This window comes from Phodopus roborovskii, unplaced genomic scaffold, assembly GCF_943737965.1.
Source record: "Phodopus roborovskii unplaced genomic scaffold, PHOROB, whole genome shotgun sequence".
Classification (NCBI taxonomy): Eukaryota; Metazoa; Chordata; class Mammalia; order Rodentia; family Cricetidae; genus Phodopus; species Phodopus roborovskii.
In genome coordinates, this window is record NW_026126480.1 from 29,652,330 (window position 1) to 29,667,438 (window position 15,109).

The 15,109-nt window shown below is 44.5% G+C and overlaps 1 protein-coding gene across 1 annotated transcript in view; it reads left to right on the forward strand.

Annotated features, from left to right (window-relative positions):
• The first annotated feature begins 1,747 nt into the window (after positions 1-1,747).
• Vwa3a (von Willebrand factor A domain containing 3A) overlaps positions 1,748-15,109 on the forward strand; it is a 47,463-nt gene continuing 34,101 nt past the window's right edge. Inside the window, exons 1-5 of the mRNA XM_051192833.1 lie at positions 1,748-1,870; positions 6,623-6,747; positions 6,851-6,928; positions 9,518-9,572; positions 14,213-14,311. Of these exons, the coding sequence (XP_051048790.1) occupies positions 1,748-1,870; positions 6,623-6,747; positions 6,851-6,928; positions 9,518-9,572; positions 14,213-14,311 (480 nt within the window). The remainder of the gene's footprint in view (positions 1,871-6,622; positions 6,748-6,850; positions 6,929-9,517; positions 9,573-14,212; positions 14,312-15,109) is intronic.

The following is a 15,109-nucleotide window of genomic DNA, read 5'->3' on the forward strand; positions in this document are numbered from 1 at the left end:
AGCCAAGTAGAACTGTTTGATTGCTTCCTTCCCTTGGCATATTGCATAGTATTTTCTGGAAACATGGAAGCTAGACTGTAGGAAAGAGGCTTTCATGTCAGGTCAAGTTGGAATCATTCAAGTCCCATGTCCTAAGTGTGTGTGTGTCTTCAGCTCTAGGCCACCCCTAAGAGGCAACCAAGGGCCTCTGTATTGTTTGGGGAGTCACTTGGACTACCATAACCAACTATTCAAAAGGAAGTTTCTCATACCAGGAATGGGATGTTTTATTCTATGGTTCTTGTGGTGAACATTGTCGGCCCAAGTGTCACACACATATAATCTATAATTTTAAGTAATTGTAAAATAATTTGATTCCTCGAGAATTTGTCAAACAACATTGGTAACCTTAGTTATTTGCTCCTTGTTCCTTCTCTATTGTCCTCCTTGTCTGTAACTATTAACTTTTTGATTTTTATTTATTTGAATGTGTGTGGATGTGTATGCATGCATGTATGTATGTATACCAGTGCACATGCATGTGGAGGTCAGAAGTCAACTTTCAGGAGTCTGTTCTCTCCTGCGTAGGTTCTGAAAATCAAACTCAGGCTGTCAGACTTGGTTTTTAATAGCAGTTTCCTCATCAAGAGTAGAAGCTCTGGGGCTGGAGATTAAGAACACTCACAGATTAAGAACATTTGTTACCCTTACAGAGTATGGGTTCAGTTCCCAGCACCCACATGGCAGCCTACAATCACCCATCATTCTAGTTGCAGGGAATCCAGGCCTCAGTGGGCACCAGGTATGCATACAGGTCCCCTGTGTATATGCAGGCAAAACACTCAGACACACAAAATAAAATAAATCTCTTGGGGGGGGGAGAATATAACTTGCAAGGACAAAGACAATATCTATCTTAGTGATTCTCAACTGAGGACAATTGTGACCACTAGGGGACTTGTCTAGGTTAACTGGCTGGTAGAGGCCAGAGATGTCATTGAACACCTTTCATTGCACAGGGCAGCCCCACAATAGAATTATTCACCCAAATACCAGATGTGCCAAGGCTAGTGACCATGGTGGTGCACACTTTTGATCCCAGCATTCAAGAGGTAGAGTAGATCTCTGAGGCCAGCCTGGTCTATGTATGTGTTCTGGGGTTATATAGAGAGCTTGTCTCAGAAGAAATAAAGTGCAAAGAAGTGCTTGTTATCTTGTTGACAGCCATGTTCTCGGTATAGAGCATAGAGCCTTGCAGCCAGCAGGTGCTCAAGGAGTGTTCAGTGCACACAAGAAATGAACTGCACAAATCCAGAGAACATTGTGTAAAGGTTGCTTTACATTCTTACATCAGTCAGGAGAGGAATTTAGGTAGTCTCATGATGACAACTCAAAGTAGTCATGTTTTCCACAGTCAGGGTGATATATTCCTGAAAAATCCCTGGCATATGTGATTGTCCTAATGAAAACAGCAAAAGTTTGCTTGTGAGAATTGAGGGGGAATGAACCTTGAAGAGAGACCTATTGCAACATCTTACATAGACTGGGGCTTTTGAGGTCAATCTAATGTATAAAAAATAATCTTACAAGCCATATTTTTTTTTATCAAAACTCTATAGGAACTCTTTCAGTTTCCACACAGAACTAAAAATGTTTCTGGACCCTTTTAGGAACCAAGGGCTGGGGTAGGGGGAGACTCATGGTGGAGAGACTCATGTGGAAAGGTGACATGGTGCTGAGCACTGATCAGATCACTTTGTTTTGTAGCATGGACAAGAACATGGACAGAAATCCACAGAAGCAACTGAGCCAGAAGGCCATGAATGCACTTGCCCAAAGTCCACACGATGAATTGCTGGTTACACACATTAACCAGACCCAGGACCTACTGGTAACAACCATAGAGCTTTCCGTTCACTAGTGACACTTTCAACTCATTAGCCAGGGGATGTGCAATGTCTTTCTTCAGTAGGACCCAGTACTATAAATGTGATTAAGTAGAGCAGTGAGAGTTCTTATTGCCCAACACTGAACTTGTGTGTTCTCCATGTAAAGTGTCCACTTTATAGACTCAAGGTCCCACCCCAACCAAGAAGCTATTTGCAGTTGATACCCACAGGCAAAGGGGAAACCCGATTCTCCAATGGAGTGTCACTGGGTAGATCTACCACACTCCACAGCAGGCCCCATGCCTAGGTATAGTTGGCCCAACACAAAAGGAACTTAACTTTTTTGTAGAATTTTTTGTTTTGTTTGGGCATTTTTTTTTTTTTTGTCTTAATAGTTTCTTGTTTGCTTGTTTTCATTTTAATTTTTGTAGGGGTTTTTCTGAAAAAGAGGAGAGAGAGCAAGAGAGAGATCATAAAGTTGGGGAGAATATCTGGGAGGAGTTTGGGCATGGGAAAAACGTGATCAAAATATGTTGTATGAGCTGGACATGGTGGCACACACCTTTAATCCCAGCACTCAGGAGGCAGAGTCAGGTGAGTTCAATGCCAGCCTGGTGTACATAGTGAGTTTTAGGACAGCCAGGGCTACAGAGAGACCCTGTCTAGAACAAGTATATAGATTTATAAAAAAATATAGTATGGAAAGTGTATATATATATATAATTTTAAAATGAAAAGTGTGCACTTTAGCAGAAGAACAGCAGGGTCTTCAGTTATAAGCAATGTATGTAGGAATGGGCTTTCAGATGTCTGAAGGGCAAAAGCCACAGCCTAAAGTGTGACACACCATTCCAAGTGCAAGATGGAAAAAGGGTGCAATGGCAGTGTCATGCACATGCTGGCCTGGAAGAGAACAGTGCCGCCTAGTGGTCACAGAGACTGATTTCCTGAAGCGTATGGGTAGGACTGTGTCATCTCTGGCACTGAGCTCTCTGCCCCTGCAGTTCTCAGACTATTCTTCTTTGCACTCTCATTTAGTTGTAAGCAGAGGGTTGGCATAAAACAAAGATGGCGAAGATGAAAGACTGCCAATATAGTCCAACTCCATAGTGTTGCTCACTTTGCATTCTTTCCTAAGACCGGTTCTGTCTAGTTTTAAGTGGAAATTAGCAGGTGCTCAGGATGTGTGAAAACACACTCCTAATGACTGCAAACAGTAACATGGCACCTAGGATATGTGGAACACTTTCTGGATAGTAAAGTCATGTAATCCCAGGAGACCATCACTTTTCTGACAAGGAAGCTGAGGCACAGAGAACTTTTACCCAAGGTCACAGAGTCATTTGTCCAAGCTCACCCAGGTAATGATGGCAATGGATCTAGGATTCATTAGAAAGCTATATTAAGTCATGCTTGTAACTAAAACAGTTCATGGCTTCTCTGAACAAGCATAAACTTTGGTTGTCTGCGTGAGAAACTTTCTCATTGTGTGATCTAACCCTTCCTGCCTTTGAGAGGCTCAGTGCCAGAGCTTTTCCTGTGTCGAGGATCACCAGCTTATATGCCACCTGTCCCGTAGTCTCTCCTGGCTTCCTCTCTCATGTCTATAGCCAAGATCCTCAGGTCTCCCCTGATCAAATCTGATATTTATCAATTTTGAAGAGATCCATAGTTTATTTTTTGTTTCCAGTGGAAACAAAGGCATATCTTTTCTCCCAACATAATACATATCCTGGCTCCTATTTTTAAGTTAAGACATTCCTAAATTATCTAAACTTGTTTAATTCAATGGTTTCTTCTACAATCCAATGTGTTTCAGCAGCTGTTATTCACTCAACAGCATTCAAAAAAACCCAGAGTCAACAAAGAACCATACAGGATCCAGATGTCCTGTGTATTTCCCTGTGTGGCTTATTCTTTTTATATTACTTTACTCTTTCTTTAAAGACTTTATTATTTTTACATTATTTTTATGACTATCTATACCCATTGTTTACTGTATGTATTTAAAGATATTTTTCAGTCTGGACCACTTCACTATGCCTTCTCAGAGCACTGAGCCAAGTTTTAAACCCACCCTGTGGTTCTGCTTAACACATGATGGTGGCTCTGCCCCCTGCTCAGTCTGTGAGAGCCAGCCTTAATCCCACAGTCTGATTGTGAACTATGTTTAACTGGGAGCTGCATTTAACCACATTGGCTCTGGGAAGCTGGTGGGCTGTGGCAAGTGTTTTGACTTAGCACAGTTTCTGTTTAGCGTGCCAGCTATTCAAGTAGACCCCAACCTTTGTACATCAGGTTACTAGGAAACCATGCCCATTTGTTTGTTTCCACTTTCTAGATATCTATGTGGAAATATGTGCCCAGACATTGGGCACCATATGTAATTGCCATATGGAACTGACATATAACTGCCCTCTCCATACTGCCCATGCTGCTGCTTCCATATCTGGCTGGCAACTCCACCTTCTTCCCAGAGTTCTCTGTCTCTGGAAGTTCCACCTATACCTCCTGCCTAGCTATTGACCATTCAACTTTTTATAACACCAATCACAGCAATACATTTTCACACAATGTACAAATATTCCACAACATATATGTATCTGTATAAGTCTGTGTGTATGGTGCGTGTGTGCGCGCATGTGTGTGTATGTATCAGTGACTCTGTGGTGTGTGTGTGTGTGCGTGTGTGTGTGTGTGCGTGTATCTGTACCTGTGTTGCTATGTCTCACAGTGGGACTGGGCTGGATTCTAAACCCTTAGTGAACAATAGCTTCTCAGCCTTTTACCTGAGATGAGGTGAAGTGAATTATATTCAACTCCATCGATTCTCGAGGCCCTTCTGTGGCACATAGACAAGAGCTGTTATACAGGAAGCTCTTGCTGACCCTGCCTCACGTACACTCTTGTGCAGCTTGTACCGGCACAGTCTGTACTTTTATCTCGTCACTTCTGATTTACCACTGACTTAGCTACCTTTCTAGCACCATGACCAGGGCTACTTATAAAAGAAAGCATTTAATTGTGGGCTTGCTCACAGAGGGCCGATGACCCTCATGGTGGGTAGCACGACAGCAGACAGGCAGTGGCGCTGGAGCCGTAACTGAGAGCTTACATCAGAGACAAAGACAAACTACCATGAGGCAGAGACAGTCAACTAAGATGGCTTGAGCTTTTGGAACCTCAAAGCCCACCCTTAGTGACATACCTCCTCCAGCAAGGCCACACCTCGAATTCCTTCCTGAACAGTTTACCAGCTGGGGACTAAGCTTTCAAACATATGAGCCTATGGCACCCATAATCACTCAAACCACAGCTCCAGGACCTAGCCCCTCTCATCATCACATGCTCCAGCTCACTTGGAATGTGCCAGCTCCTCCTCAGCCTTCAGCACCTGCCTCGCTCAGAGGCCTTGTCTGACTGATAACTCAGCCAGGCAGCCGCCCAAACCACCTAGTCATTTCCTAGCCACTTCCTCTGCTGACTTCTTATTGGAAATGTTCCTTTCTGACACTCTCCTGCACACTGATTTCATTTCTTGTCCATTGTCCATCTGTCCACACTAGACTACAAGCTGTGAGAAGACAAGCATACCCTTACTTGCACTGTAGCCTGAGCACCAAGGATGAGGCCAATTCAAGGCAATGACTCAGAGATACCCCAGAAGGGATAAATGGGAGAAGGCAGACTCAATCCTGAGTCAAGGCGGTGTCTACACGCTAGCACTGGAAAGCATCGTCAGTGCCATGCTTGCCATGGGGATCCAGCTCCACTTCCGGGACCACACACACATCCTGAGCTTAGTGCTGAATGACACAGATGTCACTAAGCACAAGATGTCACCATGCATTTGATGGCTGAGTCCTGTGATGAATAGAAACTTGTTCTTCTAAAACACCCACCAACTTGCTGCCCTGGTTCTGATCTCTGGGGCAGAGCTAGAATGCCCCAGTCTCTACTTGACCAATTAGTGTTTGTTGAGGGTCTCTTAGAATGCTAGGGGACAGAAGTTAGTTGAAGAGATCTAGAGTGCCCAACGATGGAAATAAGCAAGATCATCCCACTGAGAACAAACCAGAAATGAATCCAGGCCTCTCTCACTACAAGGGAGGCAGACCCTGTGACTTGTGCTTGCCATCAACTCAACAACAGGATGGGAAATAGAAAACCTTTGTTTGCTGGAAGAAGACTGAACAGAAGAAGGCATCTTACAGATTGGTTCAGGAAGCATACTTTAATTTCTCCAGAAGGTCCTGGGTTGGAAGTAGGGGCTCAAAAACACAGGAAGCTAACAGTCATTGACCGATTTGGGCCAGGTTTTGCAGAGGTTGTGATTCTACGATCATGTTGTCTAGTCATTGTGTTTGTCATTCACTAATATCGTGAGCCACATTTGGAGCCCAATGTAAGGGTGGTGTTTCCAGGGTAACCAGACTCATGTTCACTTGCTCTCTCAGCTAGGAGGTTAGGAGGTTAGCTGTGTTGTTGTGTTGTTGGTGTTGGTGTTTTGAGACAGGATCTTGCTCTGTAGCCCAGGCTAGCTTTGAACTTCAGATCAGCACCCCCCCCCCAAAAGTGTTGTGATTACTGGTATGTACCACTGTGCCCAGTTATCAGAATTTTTAGAATGCCTTGAGATAGGGTCTCTCAGAGTTCCCAGCCCTTGGGTATCTGTAGGAAGGAAACCAACCCTAACCCTAACCCTTGCCCGTGTTGCTGCTGTTTCCTGTCTGACTCTGGCTTCTGCCTTGTAGAGGCTGCAGGGAAGTGAGACTCAGGCCTCTGCCCCAGAAGACTCTGCAGACTGGCTTTCAACTCACAGTTTGAAGTTTGAGAAACTCACCTTGACTGACTTGATAAGCCAGGGAGCAGTTGAGCTGTAAGTCTGAAATCCTTCCACCCTTCCTCCCAAGCTCCCCACAGCTACAGTGGCACACCCAGCCCTGAGTCTGAAAACCCTAAATAAAGCTTTTCCCTTTCAGGGAGGAGCGTGGCAATGCCGTGCCCAAAGTGCATTTCTCCACCCAGGCCATCCACCACTTTGAATCCAGGCTTTCTGAGTAAGTTTTCCAGTGTCGTCCAGCACCCCTGAGCCTGAGGCTGCTGAGATCTCATAGACTGCACATGACTGGGCCCAATCAGCAATTTCAGTATGTCGGACTAGGCTGGCACCTGCCCTTGGATGAATGCCTCAGATGACCCAGCTTCATCTGCTGGTTAACAACTGAGAGCTCTGCCAGACTGGTATGGCTCCCACTTTGCAGATGTGTGTTAAACAGGTGTGTGCCCAACTCTCAGACTAATTATTTTTATTTCAAGCATGTTGGTATCTTGTCTGCATGTATGTTAGTTAGTGCACACATATGTGCTTGGTATCGACTTAAGTCCAGAAAAGGATGTTGAATCCCTTGGAACTGGAGCTACAGATGATGTGAGCTGCCATGTGGGTACTGGAAATTGAATCTGGATCCTCTACAAGATCACCAAGTGCTTGTAACTGATGAGCCATTTCCCCAGCCCCACCCAAACCCATCTTAATAGCACAAGTAGCATACACACACACACACACACACACACACATGCAGACACACACACACATGCAGCACACACACATACAGATACATACACATACCCACACACATGCTTGCACACACATACAGACACACACACATACAGACACAAACACATACACACATATACATTCACACACACACCTTCCCATAATCAGTACACAGGATAGTTTTAAGATTCCATCCCACAATGGGCAGCAGTGATACATGCCTTTAATCCCAGCACTCAGGAGACAGAGGCAGGCAGATCTCTGTGAATTTGAATCCAACCTGATCTTCAGAGTGAGTTCCAGGACAGCCAGGGCTGTTATACAGAGAAACCCTGTCTCAAAAAAAAAAAAAAAAAAAAAAAAAAAAAGAAGAAGAAGAAGAAGAAGAAAGAAAGAAACTCCATCCCTATAGTAGTCTGTGGTCTATAATTACTGCTGCCTAAGGTCTCCCAAAAGGTTATCATGATAATTAAAGCTAACATTTGTTAACATGCCAGAAACTCTGCTAAGGGCTGTCTATAAGATCTTATTTCATCTTTATAACTGCCCAAAACATTGTATTATTCTCAAACTAATTACCAAAGGCCAAACCAGTTAACCAGAAGTCAGCTGTGCAGTGATCATGCAGCAACTGTTAGTAAGATTTATCAAAATGCTTTAACTATAAATTTTATAGAAAGTCTTTTGGGATCAGAATGTTTCAAAGGTTCTAATTAACTACATGATGTTCAGTTCATTCATCCATTCCTTTGTGACAGGGTCTGTGTAGCTCACAGCCACCCATAACCTCAGTTCTAGGAGATCTGATACCATCTTCCGTGTCTGCCTTTCATGGGCACCAGACATACATATGGTGTGGATACATCCAGGGAAAACACCCCAAAATACAAAAAGGATAACTTTTCAAAGGACCAGATCTGAGTAAGAACAGGTGACCTTCCTCATGAGAACACTGCCTCCATCCTCGTCACCAGCACCCTGTCTTGCTCCACAGGAAAGCTGCAGTCAAGCCCGGATCCCCCCACAGCCCCCCGCCCCCCGCCCCAGCCTGGCAGCCTGGTGCCCTGGGAAACACATACCTTTAACGATCTTTGCTATGTTTGCCTTACATTCTCCACAAGGCCTTAAAAATTAAAAATTCAGCCAACCAGGTAGCTCATGCTTCTAATTCCAGAGTGGGAAAGCTGAGGTGAAAAGACAGAGTCTGATGCTGAGCTGGTACTATGGCTCCATAAGTAAAGGCTGCTGCACAGGCCTGGGGAGCTGAGCTGACTTTCTGGACTCCAAAAGGTGGTGGTGGGAGCTGCTGACTCCTACTAATGCACTTGCACTGGAATACACACACACACACCCTTTCTCCCTCTCTCCCTCCCTCCCTCCCTCCCTCCTCCTTCTCTCCCCTCCCCCAAAACATATACACACAACCACACACAAAGTAATACTTTTAAAAATTAAGAAAACAATAAAAGAGAGAGTCTGAGACCAAGCTGAGCTGTGCAGTGAGATTCTCCTTTAAAAATGTAGAAAAGACCAGGCATGGTGGTATACATCTTTAATCTAGCAATAGGAAGGCAGAGGCAGACAGAAGTCTGTGAGTTTGAGGCCAGCCTGATCTACATAGCAAGTTATAGGCCAACCAGGGCTACACAATGAAACTCTGTCTCAAAAAATAAAGTAAAAGAAAAAAAATTTAATTAAAAATATAGATAACCAAAGCCAGGTGTTGGTGGTACACACCTTTAATCCCAGCACTTGGGAGGCAGAGGCAGGAGGATCTCTGTGAGTTCAAGGGCAGCCTGGTCTACAAAATTAGTTCCAGGACAGGCTCCAAAGCCACAGAGAAACTCTGTCTCAAAAAAATTATATGTATGTATGTATGTATTTGTGTGTGTATGTATATATATATTATATATATTATATATATATATATATATGTAGGTAGATAGATGTAGACATATAAATATATAGATATCCAAAACTTGTAAAGTCCTAGCCACCTTCCTCTGTGTGTAAGTGAGCTCTTGGTGATGAACCTTCGCCTGTGTGTAGGCGACAGGGCTGGTAACGAGTCTCTCTGGTGTCTCCACAGCACTATCGAGCTCTATCAGCAGAGGATTCGGTGGCTCACAGAGAACAGCAAGAAGGTAATAGCACACATGGCTCTTCCTGCAATCCCTAGCCTGACTGCTTAGTTAGAGCCCTTTCCCTTGCAGATGATGACATTCCAACTAAAGTTGCTTCACTAAACACAGAGCTCCTAACCCACACACACGAAAGCCACAGATACACTTTTGCTTGTTGCTAAGCTCTTACAGACCTAGCTAGGCATGGTGGTACAAACCTGTAGTCCTAACACTGAGGCCAGAAGAGAGCATCAAGTCCCCTGGAACTGTAGTTATTGACCATTGTTAGCCACCATGTGGACGCTGGAAATGAAACCCAGGTCCTCTGAAAGAGCAGCCAGTGCTCTTAACAGCTGAGCCATCTCTCCACCCACCCCTTATATTTTAAAAGGAAGAGATGGAGCTCCAAGTTTTAACTTCTGGTTCCATGAGGGCTGGCAACGCCCTGGGGAGACTCAGCCTTCATTTGAATCATAAATACCGTGAATATTTATGAATCAATATCAGGTGAATTATGAATGCAATAAATATTTATGAGATAAATATCAGGTACCATTCTAGAATTGAAGGGTATAAACACTAGGCTCCTCCATGGAGGAGAACAGTGAAGAAATAAGATCACAAGTCAGACTCAAGGCCAATTAGCAACAGTTCTGTACAAAAAAATGAAGCAAGTGGGAAGCCATGAATGTGTTAGAAAGAGGGTTCTTTGCATAGGACAGTCAGGGAAATTACCCTGAGGAAGAGGAAGGGACACTGGAACAGGCCAGTGTTCCAGAAAGTGGAGAATATTCCAGGCAGAAAGATGAGCAAGCACAGAAGACCCAAACCTGTGGCATGTTCCAGAAGCAGCAAGCAGGGCTGTGTGTCAGAACAGAAGTGATGTGAAGACCAGAGACAAGGCTGCTCAGGAAGACACATTCCAAAGGGCCAGCCTGGCTTCTTTCTGGATGCACAGGACAGGCATGGTGAACACCATGGTGACTTGGTGTTAGGTGCTGCTGTCGTCTGGATAAAATAGATAGCAGGAATAGTGGAGCAGGCAGGATTTGTGGGTGCCTAGGCCAATGCTGAAAGCCATTTACTGAACTGTGAAAGGCTAAGGGAGCAACAGGCTTGGGGGAAACCAGGAGGCCTTGTCTGGGACCTAAGAAGTCAGAGAGTTTCACCAAACATTCAGACAGCGTGGAAGAGCAGTGGTCAATGGCACATGGCTGAAGGTTCAAGACAGATCTTGGTGCTAGCCCTGTGTAACCCCAGGCATTCAGATAAGAAACATGAGACTCCTGAGTTCAGGGGTTGGGGATTTAGCTCAGTGGTAGAATGCTTGCTTAGCAAGCACAGGCAGTCTCAGTGCTACTTAAAAATGGAATGGCGATTTTCAACTGATATATGTTTAATGGTGACTCTGCTGTCACAGGCCATTTGGCAAGGCCTAAAGGTACTTTTGGTTGTCACAGCTAGTGATGTGGAGGTGTTCCTGGCATTTGTTTAGAAACATCCAGGGTGCTCTTAAACACTCTGAAATGTTTGGGTCAACTTCCCACAACAGAGAACTATCCAGTCTCAAACATCCACCACACCAAAGACCAAAGGCCTGATGTAGATGGAGTTGAGAGTGGACAGTACACTGCTGTGACTACAGCCTTTCACCTCACACTCCGTCATGAAAGGAAGTCAGGCTGGTGCGGAGACCATGGAGGAGTGCAGCTTACTGGCTTGCTCATCATGGTTTGCCCGCCTGCTTTTTTATAGCACCCAGTACCAGCAGCTCAAGGGTGGCCCTGCTCACAGTGAGCTGGGTTCTTCCACATCAGTCATTATTTTAAAAATGCCCTACAGGCTTTCCTACAGCCAGATCTTATGGAGCTTTTTCTCAGTTGAGGTTACCTCATCTCAGAAGACTCTAGCTGTGTCAAGTTGACATACAAAACAACCAGCACACCAACTTAAAAGCCAGAAATTTGGGTTGGAGAGATGGCTCAATGGTTAAGAGCACTGGCTGGTCTTTGAGAAGTCCTGAGTTCAATTCCCAGCAACTACTTGGTGGCTCACAACCATCTATAATGGGATCTAATGCCTTCTTCTGGCATGCAGGTGTACATGCAGATAGAGTACTCATATACATAAGTGGATAAATCTTTATAGAAAAATCAATGTTAGTTTTTAGCACCATGACAAAAATATTTGGGGAAAAATAAGGGAGGCATGATTGGTTCAGAGGTCTCAGACTATTGTTGACTTTTAAGTCCATTGCTTTTAAGCTGTGGTAAGGTAGAACATCATAGTGGGGGACATGTGACAGAGATCACTGATCACCTCATGGCAACTGAGGGGAGGGAGGAAAGGAGGAGGAAGAGGAAAAAGGAGAAAAAGGAGAGAGGAAGGGGCATAGGACAAAATATAAAGGATATGCCCTGGAGACCATGTTTCTTTAAGTAGGGCTCCACCTTCAAAACTTTCCAGCAATAATAACCCCAAGTTATGGATCTGTCTTAGATTAAGGCACAGAGCTCATGGTCATTGGATTTGTCACCTGGGAACTAAACCTAAACACATGAGCCTTTGGGGAGACACTTTGTAGGCAGCCTCCAGGGTAGAACACAGTGTCTGACTTTTGAGGAAGGGTAAATACAGAGTCTCACAACACAAGGCTGGCCTTGAGCTCACAACAACTTTCCTGCCTCGGCCCCTCAAATACTGAAATTAGGACAGGTGAGATTCCGTATGTCTACTGAGCAGGATGATGGTGATGCTTAGGTGATGCTCAGGTAGCAGGTTTCCAGAACGCCACAGAGAAAAGGGTCTGTCTAACAAGGGACTAAATGCCATATGCTGACAGATGTGTCATTGCCAAACTGTGCCATTGGCTACTTAGAGTGCAAGGAAGTTGTGAATGTAGATATGATCTTGAGTTCAGTAAGATGGAAGTCACTAATCCCCTTTACAAGTGTGGCTTCATAAGAAGGAGGTGAGAACTGAACTTGAGTCACAGAGACATGGACGATAAGGATGAATAGCTTGGACTGGAAGTAGACTCAAGCCTGATGGAGATTATATAGACATATGTAGGAGTGTTGAACTAGGGCAAGGGCCAGTGGCAGGACCAAAGTCCCTATTTGACCAGAGAAAATCCAATGACTATGTCACAGGGCTGGCTTAAAGCACGGGGCAGTAATGCTAAGTACTCTGTTCCAGAAATAGGTAGCGTGTTGGTAGATTCTTCAGGGGAAGATTTTTTTTTTTTATTATATAGCCATTGTACAAAATGATGGGTTTCACTACGACACTTTTTTTTCGTGTGTCTACTGTTCAGCTTTCCTGAAATTCATACCCAGGGTCCTCACCCTCCTGTCCCTCCCACTGGTTCCCTTATTCAGGAGCATATACATGTGTGTGTGGATGCATATACCCAAGAAAATATGCAAGGAGGCCAATGGTTCATGTCAGGAATCTGACTACCTTAGTTTTTGAGACTCTTCTTAAACCTGAAGCTCACCATTTAGTGAGCTCACAGGATCCTCCTGTCTCTGACCTCACAGCCTCTGGGGTTACAAGACTTGTCCCTTCTTGCTCAGCTTTTATGTGGGTGCTGGGGTTACAGACCCAAGTAGGTCCTCATGCCTGTACAGTAAGCATCCAAACCCAGGAAGGTTTTTTTTTTTTCCCAGTTTTTTCCCCCAGTTTTTTGTTTGTTTTTATGTGCATTAGTGTTTGCCATGGGTTTCAGGTCCCCTGGAACTGGAGTAACAGACAGTTGTGAGCTGCCCTGTGAGTACTGAGAGAGCAGTTGGTGCTCTTAACCACTGAGCCATCTCTCCAGCCCCCTGGTTTTTTGTTTGTTTTGTTGTTTTTCAAGACAGGGTTTCTCTGTGTATTTTTTAAAGTTCTCTACAATTGGTTTCCATTTTATGAGTAGAATTGGAGGAAACATTACTTGCTGAGAAGTGCAGGGAAGGGATGTTGGAGGAATGACAGAAAATGTCATATCTTCATCTTTGACAGAAGAGTGAACTAATGGGGAATTAGGCCTCTACTAAGTCCTTCTGCCCTGTAGGATTTTGAGTTCATGAGAATAAGAGCTTTAGTTCCCACCGATGCATCATTGTGGGATAACACATGTGGAATCTAACAGCATTGACATGAGGAGAGTAGTTACTGTTAGAAGCATAACCAGAAGCTCATAGAAGTACTATGGGTGCTGTTGAGCTTCATGAATCTGTCCTTCACTGAGAAGACAAAGCTTAAATAGCGACAGAAAGGAATTAGGTAACCTGACAGCATTTAGTCATCAGGCATCACATCCACCGAAGCATGCGTTCCCATAAGTTTTCTGTAACACTATGTGTTATTGTATGAGGCTGATATAACAATGTGTGTTATTGTATGAGGCTGATATAACAATGCTTGTTATTGGATGAGGCTGATATAACAATGTGTGTTATTATATTAGGCTATTCTAACAATGTGTGTTATTGAATGAGGCTGGTCAGTAGCTTCAGGAGGAGGTTCTTGAAAAGAGTAGGCTGCCACCACCCAGAGCAGATAGCACCCAAGTCCAGGTCTTGTTATACCTCTTTCTATTGCAGTGAGAGGGTTGTTACACTTATGCCTCAGAATCACAAGGCTGGGCTGTTTGCACATTTCCTCTTTGGTTTTAGGTATTTGGTCTCATCAAGGGAGCAAGAGTGGGACTCCTCATCGATATGTCCCAGGTCAGCAGTGGCCCTCAGAAAGAAGAATTCCAAAATGACCTCACAGTAAGTCCCCTGCATGAGGTATACCTCCCCAGACTCCACTTCTCCACCTTCCCCTTGCCTGCTGTACAAATTCACTGTGTTTATAGCAAATGCAAAACAGGGCCATTCACAAAGAGCAGTTCTCACTCAATTAGCACCTCCAGAAGAAGAAATGTGTGGAATTCGGTAAAACCTCACCACAGACTCATTTTCACTTACAGTGTGAACTTCTAGTATTCTCCCCACAGCAGAACCTCCCAGCTAGACACTCCACCCTGTAAAAGTCCAGGTTCCCTGAGACAGGATGTGGACTGGAGTCTGTTCCTTCCTTGGTCATCTGTTTGGGGATGACTGCAGCATAGCCAACACAGTGCTGGGCCCCTGGCCTTTTCCAGATGGTAAAGCTACTCAGCTTTCTTTGGGCTCTCCAAAGCATAAAGATGGAGTCAAATCCCAGCCACCTCCACCCCTACTAGGCTACGAGACCCTGCTACCCCTGTAAAGCAAGTGGGGAGGACAATATGGCTACCTCACACACACAGCCACCTCACACATTTGGCTCAGACAGACAAGTGAGGCATGTCTCCATGGAAATGTTTATAGTCTGGGATAGGCACCAACCACATTAACAACAGCTTATATTTTATGAAGGTTGAGCAGAGCCTTGAGAGGGTCCGTGTGGGACCACCATCCTCATTCAGCACTATTTAGCATAGCGCAATTCTCCACCCATCAGGGCAGCCTATACTAGAGGGTGTAGCCATGTGGCTAGGTTTGGTAGAATCCTGGCTGTGTGAACCACTCATGTCCCTCTTATTC